The following is a 15,688-nucleotide window of genomic DNA, read 5'->3' as shown; positions in this document are numbered from 1 at the left end:
ATTTTTTTCCTGGGCTCACAATGAGTTGGCCTTGAATGAGGTTGTCTACAAGAACTTTGACCATTTTGTATCTGGATTCCTTGACATCTGAATTTGAAAAAAAATAATATATTAAAACATGTATATTTTAAGCTCATACCAGGCTTTTAAGATGGCTATGAGGAAAAGGGCATTCATTGGATTCTCAAATTGAGAAATCTCTGTTATATTAAGTGACTTTTATATTGGAGTTAGTACATCTCTCTCATGGATTTTACTAAAAAAGGGCTGAATACATTATTTTGTTTTTACCAAGGAGGGCTTCTTTATGTACTAAGGTTTGTTTAATAACAGTTCCTATTATGAATCTTGAATGTTCCCAAACGTGACTAGAGGAATCTTGAAACCTTACTGATAGGTTTATTTCATTGTAAAGCATAAGCTTAAGAAACTGCGGCATGCAAGTGACCGATTCGATTCTCAGAATTATTCTAGTTTCAGTTGCGCCGAGCGTCGACATCTATTCTTTTATAAGATTTTGATCACGTAACGAATATTGCAATTTTTACTCACCACAAACTTTCAAAATCGTAGCTTTACAGACGGCCACTCGACCCTTGTTTGTATCAGTCAATATGTCAACTGTTGTCCCTTCTTTTAACTCCACGGCGCCAACGACTTTCTTTTCTTTTACAACACTCACGCTACTATCGTTTTCCCATTGAACCACTATAAAAACTATCTTTAGAAATGTTATATTAAGCAAAACAGTTGAGAAAAGCGATCAACCGATGAAAAGTACATTCAAAGATGAGTGCCAAATGGAGTCTTCTTTGTTTCCGATCACGGGCATGATCATGTGGATCTTTTAGGACTTGTCATTGGCTAGCAAAGTGAATCCGCTGCTTGCCGATTGCATTGTTAAGAGAAGCGCCTAACTTTATTCTGACTTCTCCGACCGGTTCTCTGCTTCTAGAAGATGGATAGCTTGGTGATATAAATAAAGATGTGAGCTCACTCTATGTAGAAATAATCGTCAAGAATCGATCGTATTACAAATGCACGATTTGTGGCCGAAAGTTGTCGAGGAAACAAAGACTCGAAACTCACTTGAGTTATGTTAATGGCAAAGGTGAGAAATAACACAAGCCAATCACAGTTTTGAATGCCACTACAAATCGTCTTTTACCCTCATATGTATAAAAGAAGGATACCACATTCGGAAGTATAAGAGATACATAGATGATCCCAGTGTACCAGTACCTAAATCTACAAAGCTTGACCGTAGCAAGCGTTCAGCAACTCGTTCCAACACCGCCATCTCGATTCCTCAGTCAGTCGTTTCCACTGAACTTAAAGCAGTGGTGACAACAGAGTAGAGTGCGTCTTACAAAGGAGAAACATTTGTACAAGAGACAGAAGTAGCTATATGCGATTACAGAGGTGCGTTGGAACTCTGGTCCACAAATAGTTATGCACTGCCCGAAGTATAAAACAATTTTATTGATAGTTGACAGACAGAGAAGAAGAACAAGTAAACCTAAGAGCTGTTATTATTGAAGTGTGACTAGCACTTTTCATTTTTATATAAAGAAGGACTTGTAATTTGCACCAAAAATAAAAAGATTTAATATTTTTTGGGAGATCCAGTGATTGGGACATTTAAGAAATTAAGTTATGAAAGGAAACTTGGTTGGTACTTCTCACTACTAACAAGTCTTGTTGACAAATATTTTCAGATCAGAGATTCAAATAAAGTAAATTGAAGACGTCATATAAAAGGTGTTTTTTTTCAAAGGGAACATTGACTACCTCTGTCTTGTCTGCATGCCAAATTTTTGCGAAGTGTGTGGATGATCCACAAGTATTGGAACTCTTACAAAAATGTTTTGTAAGAATAAAAACAGAAAAACAAATTACAGCAATTAGTCATGAAAATAGAGCAAAAAACTGAAAAAAAAGCAGCAACAACAATCATGAAAATAGAAAGATTAATTAGGTGTTGAATTTATTTGTCTAAAGCATGAAATTTCTACTAAACGTATTGTCAACAAAAAGTCTCTGACAGCGTTTGAGGCAACCGAGCTTGACTGTTCCAAGGTTTTCTAATAAAGGCAACCAGTGATGTAGGTTAGGGAAGTAAGATACCAATGTAATTATTGTTAATTATTGTGGAAGTTGGCAATTTCCATTTAACATAACTGACAGCTGGTTCATGAGAAAATCCATATTAATGTAAAGATTTACTAAAACTTAGTTTGAATAATAAATTTCATGATCTTTAAGTTATAAACATGTACATGTATGTATATCTCTTGGTAAGTTTTGTATAGCATACCTTTTATTGAGCCAAAGTTTTAAGCCTCTGAAATTACTCTTTTTCTTAAAACCTTCACATTCAAGGTATTGAGAATTTCTTAGAATTTATGTGGACCTCAGGGTATTAAAATTGACTCAAATTCAATTCCCAGAAATTCTCAAGAGTTCCACACTTCTTAAATTATAGGTACTTTGTAAAGCTGAGAATTCCTAGGAATTCCTAGGGATTCCAAGTCCTCACAAAACTGGAGTCTTCTTTTCCCAGAAATTCCCAGTTATTCCAAGCTTTTTAAATCAGAGTTAATTTTCATAGTTGGGAATTTTTAAGAATTCCTAGGAATTCCTAGTAATTCCTAGGAATTCCCAGAAATTCCTAGGAATTCCCAGAAATTCCCAGAAAACTGGGAATTCAGTTTGCAAGGGTCATTTGCATAATTGGGAATTTTTGAGAATTCCTAGGAATTATGGTTTAAGAAGATGGTTTAAGATGGTTTAGGGCCTGGTTACATAAAGGTGGGGGACCCTTGGTAGTTGAAGTAACCTGCCTACCTGTGGTTGAGAAATAGCCTGTGTTAATGTACAATCTTACAACCTCAGGAACTCTAGCAACCCCAGCAAGATACATTGACGCACTTTGGGATTTTTACATGGCAAATTGCCATCCCTGTTGGGAGACATTCTCCTAAGCAGGTCACCCTGCCTATCATGTAAACATGATCAAGATAAAGTAAGAGATTATATGGATAGGCAGGTTACCTCACCTAGGTGGAGTCCCCCAACCTTCATGTAATTTAATTTCGGAACATGCGCCACTTAGGTAAGACCTTTATCTGTGAGGTTGTCAGTTTTTACTTAGGTTTTTGGCCTTAGTGGAGGGAGACAAGTGGAACAGGGAGGACAGGGGGGACGGGGAGGACGGGGGGAGAGAGCCCGGGAGAGCAGAGGGCAGGAGAGGGATCTGTTTGAGGGCGGAAAGCGGGAGCAGAAATTAAAAAAAAAACACACTCATATTTTGTTTATAACTGTTTATCATCCAGTTTTAGCACCAGTTCCTATTTAACTTCCACCGATGCAATTAAAAAAAAACACACTCATATTTTGTTTATAACTGTTTATCATCCAGTTTTAGCACCAGTTCCTATTTAACTTCCACCGATGCGTTAAAAATACTTTCATGAGCGAGAAAATGTAGGTTTATTCTCAGGCTGATAAAACAGCATTCGTCATCATCAAATTGGATACCTATCGAATTTGGTTACACTATTGGTCATGAATGAAGTGACATAAACTGTGTACAAATTTGTCAGTGTCTCGCGAACTGTAGCAGGCAAAATTCTTCAGCACACAAAGCGAGTCGGCTCAAAAGACTTTAAAAGTCTCTTCTGATCAGTCTCAGAATGGCATAATTTAATAAAATATCGCATTCTGATTGGTCAACGAAGCGTGATATATTGAGGTGTTTCCCAGCGGTATTTTGGTATGCTTATGATGGTGTTTGTTACCAAGGTTCAGCTGGGATTGGTAACAGCCTTTTAAAAACAAACATCATGGAAACATTTGCAAGTAGATTACACTGTGAGTACTGACTGTAGATATGCATTAATTAGCACTTTACTCTTGATGTATACTTTCAGAAGCTCATTCTAATTTTACTTGTAATGTTGAAATCTTTCTGCAAATTTTTGCGCTTGAGAATTTGTGAATTGGATTTTTCCATACATGAGTTGATGAAAAAAAGAAAAAAATTAGTAAAACCAATTACCTGTTAATTCCAATTTGCATTTCATTCCTGCACTCAAAACATAAACAGACCCTCAAAGAAAAGTTATCGAGAGCAGTAGTCCCGGTACTCAATTTCTGTTACTCTAAGTGTACATCTATGGTCTTAAATATCAATATATTATCTCAATATATTAAAACAATAAATGAATCCCAATGAAATTCACTACATTGATGCTTAGATCAACAACTTATTACACCAAGCATCTCGTTTCTTAGGAACTTAGAAAAGAAAGCATTATATTTCCAGTGAAAATAGGTCCTTAATTTATAGGTAATTCCCTGGTGGAAAAGCAAGACGTGTCAGTAAAACATCTACAAGAAGTGTTCAACTTCAAATACAGTATGCGTTTTTATAGCATATATTTGCCTTTATCCATGCACGTGCGGATTAAGGTCTTCAAAGATCTAGCTGATGTTCCTCCAAATTATTGAAAAATATCTTTGTTTTCTCTTTCCACTGAAATGGCCGCATTCAGTTTCAGTTGACTCATGATTAAAAACTACATCTCCATAAACTACTATTTGAAGCATTTAAGGGGTCAATAGCTGTTTTACACTCAGCTTCTGCCTTTTCTGTGATTTGTTGCAATACGAAAAAAAGTCAGTCTTCTTTCCGAATATAAATTTTATTTCTGCTTTTAATGTATTGATGTGGTAATTCCCTTTATCTATGGCTATGATTTCTGTATAAGTGTCATATTCAACGCAACAAGGAGTGACTTTTAGCTTCGTTTTTTTTTCCAGTCAATTTCTGTCTTTGTCTTTTGTAGGTGAACTTGTCGGAAACAGAGGAAATAAAATGCCTTACGCTAAGATACAGCAATTGGGAATTTCATTTAATAACCTTCCCTTGGATTTAAAGAAAGAGACTGGTGTTATTCCGCGTCAACCGTCTCTTTACGGAAGCCGCCAGCGCCGAAAGCTCGGGCTCGCCCGTCATGACTGGAGCTTTGGTAGTTCTTTGCCTGTACCCTCCATGGATAGTTGCACGAACCCTTCAGCCACCACTCACACATCAACTTCTCCTACGCCCACTCCTTCCCTTGTTAATTCGTCGACCTCCTGTTAATTAGTACTCCCGGTTTAAGTTAAAAACAACTGCTATTCACAACCATAACAATACCAACTCACAACAAACTAACTACTAATAGAACTTACAAAACACCTCAGTCGAAAAGATGAAATTTACACAATATACATTCTTCCTTCACTTTGACACAACCTCATCACACACAAGATCTTAAAGTGTTTATCAGTCATCTGCAACCAGAGCCAAAGTGAGTGTTGACCACCGTACTTCCCGCGCATCCATTGTTCTTGGTATTCCTTCCTAATCTCAACGCAGCACTTCCTCTGCTGCTGGTTTTATCGTTTCCAAAGGTGAGCAAGTTTTTGTGTCTAGTGCATTAGCACGCAGACACGATGGAAGAGCGTACGGAATTCGAAAAGCACTTTGTATACGCCACATTTGAGCACGAAATATGATGTTTTACGCATAGTTTACCTTACGTGACGGATAACATGAAATGTACACTGATTTTCAACCAGTGGAATGTGTAACCATGTCGATATTTTATCGTTATAATTTCGGAAACTGTCGGTTGACCAATTGGATTCAAGTAGAAAACCGCAAGGAAGAGTCGGGAGCAATTGAATTCGGGGACGAAAATATGACGATGACTCTGATCTTTGACCACCATGTGCTTTTACCCGTGCCTTGAGGAAAGGAGGAATTTCACACTTGTGGATCACACTTCGGAAAGTTTGTGAGTGTCCTTTTGCTCTTGTAAACTTTATGATGAACTTCTATAACGTTGGTTTCTCAGTATGCCACAGCTTTCGAAGTTTGAGTCAATGTGGTCGAGTAAAAGACTAAAGGATGTTCTCAATTGTTCGATCGATGCTCTCCACGCCAACAGAATAGTCATGCTGCGGTGTTGTTTACGATGCGTAAAGGAAAGAACTTCAGCTTCGTGAGCTCCATTTGGGGAAAAGAAAAGGCCTTAAAGGCAAACATTGAGCCCCTTTTGGTGAAAATTGAGCCCCTTTTGGGGAAAATTGAGCCCCTTGTGGGGAAAATTGAGCCCCTTGTGGGGATTATTGAGCCTGCCCGTTTGGAGATTACACAAAATGTATATAGAAGAGCGAGAAACCTGACTGACGTTAAAGGAAAGACTGCTTTCATTTTAACTCACTGCGTTCGCACACATGAAAATTATTTTCTAAACCGTTATAGGAACTTGCACAACACGACAACCACAGTCAAATGGGTTGATAACTCACGGAGAGCCAATATAAGCTTTATTACTGTATTCGAGCACTATGTGTATAAACGGTCACATTGCTTTTTGTCCCACAGAAATACGATACGCGAAGCTATATCCTCATTAGTAGTACATTGCACAATACATATGATACGGTTAAATTATAGTGAAAGCACTGATTATAATCATACAAACTAGGCTGTAACTAAAAGATAGCAAAAACGTTCGCGTGTCCCATCACGCGTGGAAACTTAATGATAGCAATTAGATACCTAGGCTAGATGAAACTGAAAGCCGTGCAGATATATCTTCTTGAATATACAAGTCTTTGGCGTAATCGGATTTCCACCGCCCGTGTAATTTTAATAACCTGTCTGATACAGGGCCGCTAGGTGAATTTACGGCAGCGGTTGCCCCTCCGGACCTAAGACTGTGTAACCCAAAAAGTTTGGGGTCGTAACCTAGAGCCTTGAGAGCTTCCAAAAAGATTTCTCGGCACCTAGAATACAAAATTCCTTTGTTCCCTAAAACATAAGTATTATGATTTTTCTGAAATACTAACTGCCTGATTAGGAGACCGTCTGCATTATGGTCCATTCTTGCAGCAGACATATACCTAAGGACCATATGAACTGGACAAGTGGTATTGTCCATTCTAGCAATAATAGCTTTATTACCTTCCCTGTAGACATCTGTTTTACTACTTGGTATAACAATGGACATATGGTCATCTGCGAAAGTTATATGCGAAGCTTTGATATTTGCTAACTCATTGAATCTGAAGAAACCTGCGAAACCTAAGAGGACTATGACTGAAATTCGCAGATCTTTTAGATTAGCGTCTACCTTGCCATGTTTAGCAACTATTCTCTTGACCATATCAATAGAGAGAGGGAGCTTCCTATTCTTCCGTTGTGTGTCATTACGTTTCGCAGCTTCAACAACATTTCTACACACTCCGGTTTTCAAAGGATTATTACTACAAGTTACGTCTACTACATCGTGTAGCCAAACTAATGCAGCATAAGCCATACTAACAGTGCTGGGAGAACCAGTCTTCCTGTGAAGTTGAGACAAATAGGCCGCTACAACAACAGGCTCTTGTGGCAAAACGAATTGAGCCTTAACATCATTGCACCAACGCATAAATTTTTGACACTCAAGTAAATATCTATTCATCGTCGAAGGTTGTCTGGCCTTAAACTGATCAGTAATGAGGCGCAGCTTGAAGGGAGCTAAAGATCCATAGAGACTTGCCCAACAGGACTGAGCAGAGATGGCCTGTTGAGGAAAACAAAAGGAAAAAACACATAACAGAGGGGTGTAGAGGTGGAACAATCTTACTCACTGATTCATGGCTAAAAGGGAATAAGTACTACAACCCGGGTGCTATTAGTTCTCAACACCACTACATTCATTAAATGAAGATCAAAAAAGGGCAATAAATAACACAGCACTATTGGAGTGCTATTCGTTGTCGACACAACTTCTGCACATTGACACTGGCCGAAAAGAAATAAATACCTCAACGCTGGTAAGGTGCTATTCGTTGTCAGCACATCTACCTCATATAAAATGATCAAAGTGAAATAAATAACGCAACACTGCCAAGGTGCTATTCGTAGCCAGCACAAATTCCACTCGCTAGATTGTGGCCGAAAGGCCAACCTTTCAGAATCTTACCCCGAAGGAACGAAATTCAATCTTAAAGCCACTACAAATCCCGGAGTAGTTGGCGAACCCAGAATAGAATTGTGATTTCGCCCGTGCGTCAAAGCTTGAGGCATAGACAAAACTCTTAAATCCTGGATGAAACTGCAATAAATATTGGTTAACAGGGGCTAAAACACGGCTGACTTCCACAGTGGAACAATAAGGGTGCCCTTGGCTCCTTGACTATATATATAGGCAAGCGTTCTGGGAATAAGATAAACTGGCGGAACTAACCAGCAGTTCTCAACTTCCCACGACTGCATAAATGAGTCAATGCCCGACGTTTCCGGGTTCCAAAATCTAGAAAAATATCTGGTGATTTTTCTGTTGTAATACGTGGCAAAACAATCCACCGTGTGGGGACCCAAACACTATCCAAGTCTTTGAAGACGTCCTCAGTGACCTGCCAATCGTCAAAATCCACCAGTTTGCTAATAAAATCTGCCCTGGTATTGCGATCTCTAGGAACCCGTTCAATATCCAAATGAATGCTGTGTTCGTAACATATCTTGAATATTCTTAAGGCAATCGTGCGTAACTCGAGTTTCATGCTACCGACCTCAACGATTTTGGCAGTGGCCTGGTTATCGGTATACCACTTAATATGTGATGAGCTTAAAATCGGAAGGCAAGACAGAAGTGAGAATTCAATTGCACTTAATTCTCACCACGTAGAACTTCTACTCCTTTCGTCCTGCGTCCACATTTTGTGGCAAACATGCTCGCCGTCATTGATATAAGAAACAGCTCCGCAGGCAATATTACTAGCATCTGAAAAAGTTACTTTCTGAGGTTTGCGGAAAACAAAGCAATTTTTAAAATTGCGTAGATGGATATTGTTCTTCCAGAAAACGATTTCATCCTTACAATACTCGTCCAAAATCATAGGTGTATCCCAATGCTCAGCAATAGCAATTGTCATCTGACAGTGTCTGGTAGTAATTCTGGGTAAATTTCCAGTAACCGGACATGTAGACGTAACTTTCCCGACAAATGATGACAATTGTCTAGCCGCAATTGTGCATTTTTGAGTTTCAATAAAAGCCACACAATCAACGATACCTTGGACCCTCCTGGGTGTAATACTAATAGTACCAAGAGTGGAGTTCCAGACCAATCCTAACCAAGTAATAATTTGGGTTGGTTCCCAAATTGACTTTTCGCTATTTGTTATAAATCCGGCTAAACGTATGTCGGAACGAACCCTACTAGCTATAATATTTGCCGAATTATAGTCGTCAGCTATGGACCAACCATCATCTAAAAATACCGCGATGTAAATACCGTTACCCCTCCACCATCCAACCAAAGGGCGGAGTATCTTTGTAAAGATATAAGGAGCTACAGAAAGGCCAAAAGGAAGAACTGTGAAAACGTAAAACCGCGTCTCCCCTTGAAAATCCCATGAAAAACCTAAGAATGTTTGATGTGGTTGGAAGATCTCGACGTGATGATAGCTACTCTTAAGATCAAAAGAAAACATATAACCATTCTTGCGAAACATAAGAGAAGCAATTTTCCAATCAACGTACTTAATCCTCATTTCCTTAATGAAATGATTAACATATCTTAAATCAAGAATTAACCTTTTCTTTCCATTAGGCTGAACGGAAACCGACAATGGATTGACGACATGGGGTTTGTAAGACAATTGCTTTATGCGTTCGGACTCCAGTAGCTCAGTGATAGAATTCTCTACGAAATCAATGTTTTTCAGGGCAGAAGCGTTGTTCTTTGAATAATATGCAGGCGGCACATCCCAGAAAGGCAAACGATAACCAAATTTAATTACGTTTAATATGAAGGATGAAGCACCTAAAAATACCCAAAATTCTAAATTTTTCTTTAAATTGCCCTTTACATTGTAATTCCGTCCTAGATCTTCGTCAATTTCAAAACGATTCAGTACCTGAAGTACATCCGTAAACTTGTCGAATTCCTCATGAATGTCCGATTCCCTTAAGTCCGGTTCCTGAAGCGTTTGTGGTGGTGGAGGCTTGGGCAAAGGCGGTTGGCTTGAACTGGCCGAAAGGGCGGGGATAGAAGCTGGAGGCCCTGCAATCTTTGGCCCAGTGACCTGGCCTTCCGCACCTGAAGCAGTCCCCATGTGCATAAGAGCGGGTGTCAAGATGGGACGAAAATATGAATAGTTAAGTAACGACAAATAACAACCAAAGAGCAAAACTTGGTCATTAACAAAAAAGAAAAGGAGGGGCGGGTGGGCGGGAAAGCAGAATACAGCAAAGCTATATTGGTGACGCGAGAAGTGAAATAAGCATACGGCTACTGGACTATATAGCAGTACATGCTATGACACCTTACTCCCATGTGGTAGAGAAATCATGCATACTTGACAGGTATTACGTAACAGTAATGCACACGAAGGTGAGATAGAAAAACAAAGTGTGAACACTGACGTTCCGTGACAAACTCCTATAGAAAATACATTTTGACTGACGAAACATCTGCGAAAGCTGTGGTATATATGAACAGAAAAAGTTATGTTAGTAGCAGTATAAATGCGATTAAACGTAATTTAAGCGATTTCTCTAAAACAACTGATGTGGATATGTTGTGTTCACGTGGAACAGATGAAATTGATACACATTTCAAAATAGCTGACCAAAAACAAAAGAAACGACGTAGAAACCGAGAGCCGTCGAGGGTCTCGATGAAACGGATTGTGCAGTTTATGAAAAAAAGGAAAACAAGATATAAACTTAAGGTTATCATTAGGAAATATATTCCTAAGTCTTCAAGGTTATACAGCTTTGCTACTGACTATAAGTTGTGTTACATAAGATATCTTAAGAGATGTGATAGTTTTTTCACCAGCTTTGTTAATCTAAGCAAACCAATCGTAAATAAGCTTTTAAAGAAATCAAGCTGCCATTCTAGAAGATTTTCTGTATCAAGAATGAAGCTTATGACTTCAGGCGATGTTGAATTAAATCCAGGCCCTCAACTACATGTAAATGTCAACACTGAAACTACAGTATCAGTTGGTTCCACCATATTGTTAAACTTAGATGTTGGGGGTGCTGGTGACTATTTTTTTAGAGCTGTTTCTCATCAGTTATATGGTGATCCATGCCATCACTTGCAGCAGTAAAACATTATAATTCCAGAGCAGGGGAAAACTTTAATGAAGTTAAAATATTATTGCTTGCCCCTACTGGAAAAGCTGCTTATGGTATCAAAGGGAACACAGTACATAATGCCTTGGCAATACCAGCATGCCAGTCTCTAAAGACATATAAACCTCTTTACTCAAGCAGAGTAAATACCCTCAGATGTAAACTTCGTGCTGTTCAGCTTATATTTCTTGATGAAATATAAATGATAGGCAATACTATGTTAAATGTCCAAATAAATAATAGACATGGACAGTTATGTGTTCAAAGATATGAAGAACTCAGATTATGGATCTCTTGCCCCAAATTTATGGCAAGAACATTTTACAATGTTTGAAATGGACGAAATTATGAGACAAAGGGAAAGTAGAGAATTTGCTCAAATTCTACACATCAGCTTTTGCTGAATTTTTTATCGTGTTTAAATAAATGCTGTTGTTGTTGTTGTTGTTCTAAATAGATTGAGAGAAGGTAATCACACCCAAGATGATATTGCAAAACTGAAAGAAAGATGCATTTCAGAAGACTGTATGAATTACCCAATTGATGTTCCTCATTTGTTCATTCAAAACTCAAAAGTTGACGAGTTTAATATTAGAGATCACAGGGCAGCTACTGGTGACAAATATACCATCAAAGCATTGGATAGTGTTATAGATGCAAATTCTCCAGAACTCAGAGATGAAATCTTCCAGCAAATACCACTGGATCCCAGGAAAACAAAGCAATTAGCTTCAAATCTTCAACTTGCTGAAGGGGAAAGAATAGAAATAGCCATAAATGTAAGAACTGATGATGGTATCACAAATGGTGCGGGCAGCATCATCAAGATGATAAAACTGTATGACACAAATATACCATCTGGTATAATTTGGGTTCAATTTGACTATGTGGATGTTGGTGAGAAAACCAGACATGACAACAGACATGTGTATGTCAATGGCATTGAATGCACGTGGACCCCCATCAAACCTGTTACTGCGCAATTTGCAGTTGGAAGAAAAAGAACAGCTCAAGTTGTAAGAAAGCAGTTTCCACTTAGACCTGCAGCAGTAAAAACAATACATGGATCACAGGGTGACACTGAAACTAGAATAGTTGTTAACTTTAACACCAGAAGAGCAATACCTCATGTACATTATGTAGGACTGAGCAGAGTAACAACCATTGAGGGATTGTATATTACTGACCTTTGTGAAAGCAAAATAGTTGTTAATCCTGAAGTAAAAGCAGAAATGCAACATTTAAGAAAAGACCGGCACCTCAAGCTTTCCATAATTCCAATTTATAAAACAGATCCAACAGCCTTTAAGATATGTTTTCTTAATTAAAGGTCATTGCATAGACATATTGAGGACATACAAAAAGACTTAAACTACTCAAACATGGATGTAAATGTATTCTCAGAAACACAGTTATGTTACTTAGACAGTGATACTGACTACAGCATCACTGGGTATACCCTATTTAGAAATGACAGTCAACTTGACGTTTTCAGTACAAGACCTTATGGTGGAACTGCAGTGTACAGTAAAATTCCTTTTCTACCTGGATATCCAGTCTGCAACAACACTGTTGGTGTTGAAATAACTATCATTAAGGTTACAACAGTTCCACATATTACCATAATGGGCATATATTGGTCACTAAGAGTGCCAATTAGACAATTGTGTGTAGCATCGATCGGACTTCTTACCCTTGATATTTCAGGTTTCAAAGTTTTCATTGGCGATTTCAATATCAATTGGTTAAATGAAAAAGACAAGATTCCTCTTTATAATCTATTTATAAGAGATCACAGTTACAGACAACTGGTATCGTGTTCTACTACTAATAACAGAACCACTATAGACCATGTCAACACTAATTTACCTGAATCACAAATCCATGTACACATTTTAGAAACTTATTTTTCTGATCACAAAGCAATCTGTGCATTGATTCAAAAATAGACCTTTATGGTTTTCTTGTCATCTTCACTGTAACTTCCATGTGTTTTTCTTTTTGTGTTAAAGAGAATATTCATAGTTAATGAGTACAAAAATGTGAAATTAACTCAAATGTACACCTTAGATACCAATCATGCACTGTGATTGACATCTAAGGGGTTATCTGCAGATATGCGATATGCAACACATATCCAGGTATGTTTATTTTATGATTATTGCTTTTGTGCCCTGTAGTACATACAGATTGCCGTTTTCTTTAATACCTGTTCTACAACCCACAGTTACTGATACCATTTATTTCTCTTCGCTCTCCAGGTAGACACACCTCGGTTGTAATAGACAACAACAATGAACAACCTAACAGGATACATTCATAACGTATCCCCTGTTAAGCACTCCAACAAGACTCGCTATTTTGATATGCTTATTCAAACAGAAGCGACCAAAGTACGTGGAGTCTGTTTCTCTTCAAGCAAGCATCTTTACTTTGACTGATGCAGCAAACAAAAGTCCCCAGTAAAGATTAGCAACTTCACTATTAAAAATGACAGTGTTCTCATGAATGCAAGAGTCCAAATAGAGGAACTGAAGGAGGTCACTTTTCTACGAGAAGAGATTCCCTCGACTCTCTCTCGAATGTCACCAATAACCTGCTTATTAATCTCAAAGCCAAAGTGCTCCACTTATCTGGAGTGAAGAAAATAATCACAAGAGATGGCACAAAGTCGAAAGCTGATTGTTGCCTCCTAGATCCATCTGGATCAATCAAACTAACCCTGTGGGAGGACCTGATTACAGAAGTTGCAGACGACAACACATATAACTTCTGTAACCTTAAAGTTACGAAGGATAATGACAACTATTCCATTTACCTTACTACACCAAAGCATGACTGTTACATTTCACCAGCTGATCCTTTCCCAGAGGAAGTAGCTTCACCAGGTGATTTGCCAGACTACTTCACCCAAACATCAACAAATGCTGAAGTCCTTGGTGTTCAAAATTTCATGTGCTATCGCCAATGTTGCAAATGTAACAAAAAGCTTCCAGCATGACCAGGGAATGTAGTAAAGTGTGAAACATGTGGCCTCTGGCAGAAAGTGTCTGCTTGCAGCAGTCAGTACCACTTGCAGGCATTGCTGAGACATGATGACATTAACACCACTGTAACATTTTTAATGATACTTTGCTCAGTGCCTTACAGTTGTTTAAAGTTGACGCTAAGCAGTCATTAAGTGAAGGTATTGTTGTTGAAGCATTCCTAAATACACCAATGCTCTTTGTTACCTTTGATGAGAAAACTAAAGTTGTGGCTGCAGTCAGTGTTGCAGAGAACTAAACTGCAGCAAGAACCAAAATAATGGTAAAGATCAGAATGCATCCACTCTATATTGCCATTTAACAGGATACCAAAGCCATTGTTGTATCTTTCACTAAAGACAAAAATGTCCATGTTATTATCACTGGAACAATGTTCTGTTATAGCATTCCCCTTCTCCCAAGTGACTTTTTGTATTTAAAAGTATTTAGATATTATATATTTTATTGAGTTTGTACATTCAATTGAAAACTGCAACTGAAGTATATTTATGAACAGTATTTTTAATGCTTATACATTGAGAAGAGAAAGTTTCAACAGGAACTCAAGGCTTTTAATGTAGATTACTGATGTTGCCACTTATAGTTTTCAATTACAAAAGTAAACCGTCTCAGTTGAAACCTTCAGTAATTATCAAGTAGTAGAGCTGTTCGCATTTCTTCACTCTCCTGTTGTTAAACTTTCTATTTCTTTTTTATATTACAGTTATATGTTCATTAAATTTTCTGATGTAAAAGAAAATAAATCACAATTCCTAACTTAAATCATGTTTAGTTCTTACTTATTGTATTAAATACATACAGTAACGGTTCCTTTTGTAATGCAGGCTGTTTTTTACAATTAACTTGTTCATCCCTGATGTCTATGTTCCAGTCTCTGTATTCCAGATTTAAGCCACCTAACCTTGCAGCTAAAATTATTTTAATCAATTCTTGTTCAAATTGTTGAATTGAACTTGCAACCAAACCTACACAAAACAAGACCCCACGGAAGTACCGCTAAAACCCAGCACTAGACACACGTACGCATTGCGGACCTACTTTTTATCTCTGACTTTGTAAAGTTCAGTGTTAAGCGTGTTTACCACTCAAAGTGACGGGCTTATTACGTGTGAAAAGGAATTAGGAATTTCCATGAAACAAAGTAATCACGCTGGAATGAAAGACCAGTGTACTATTTGGTCTCCTAAGAATTTAACACCAACGTTATTTACTTTGTAACCCTTTTTACGCAGATACTAATTTGGAATGCTGTTACCAAGCACGGCCTGAAAAATACGTGTGGTTTTTGTTCTTCCACCACGAATACACATTCATGGGCGCACAGTGTATCCGGGGAACTTTGTGGTTGAATGGTGCATTCTATGACAGAGAATCGATTTTTGTCGGTGGTTTTATGAATGGTCTTTAGAGCCGGCAACCTATTTTCACTCGACTTACTGAAGTTTAC

The 15,688-nt window shown here is 38.0% G+C and overlaps 1 protein-coding gene and 3 pseudogenes across 1 annotated transcript; 3 read left to right on the top strand and 1 right to left on the bottom strand.

Annotated features, from left to right (window-relative positions):
- LOC149052354 (uncharacterized) overlaps positions 1–15,688 on the bottom strand; it is a 219,968-nt pseudogene that overhangs the window by 88,114 nt on the left and 116,166 nt on the right.
- LOC149052362 (uncharacterized) lies at positions 3,103–5,149 on the top strand. Its single transcript, XM_089200571.1, has 4 exons — positions 3,103–3,115; positions 3,805–3,873; positions 4,352–4,420; positions 4,851–5,149. Exons 1-4 carry the CDS (start codon positions 3,103–3,105, stop codon positions 5,147–5,149), a joined length of 450 nt encoding a protein of 149 aa, XP_089056697.1.
- Positions 11,440–13,143, top strand: LOC149052361 (uncharacterized; annotated as a pseudogene).
- Positions 13,459–15,376, top strand: LOC149052360 (uncharacterized; annotated as a pseudogene).

Source organism: Pocillopora damicornis, chromosome 1 (assembly GCF_964200805.1).
Source record: "Pocillopora damicornis chromosome 1, jaPocDami1.2, whole genome shotgun sequence".
NCBI classification, from domain to species: domain Eukaryota; kingdom Metazoa; phylum Cnidaria; class Anthozoa; order Scleractinia; family Pocilloporidae; genus Pocillopora; species Pocillopora damicornis.
This window is presented reverse-complemented; position numbering and strand designations above follow the sequence as displayed.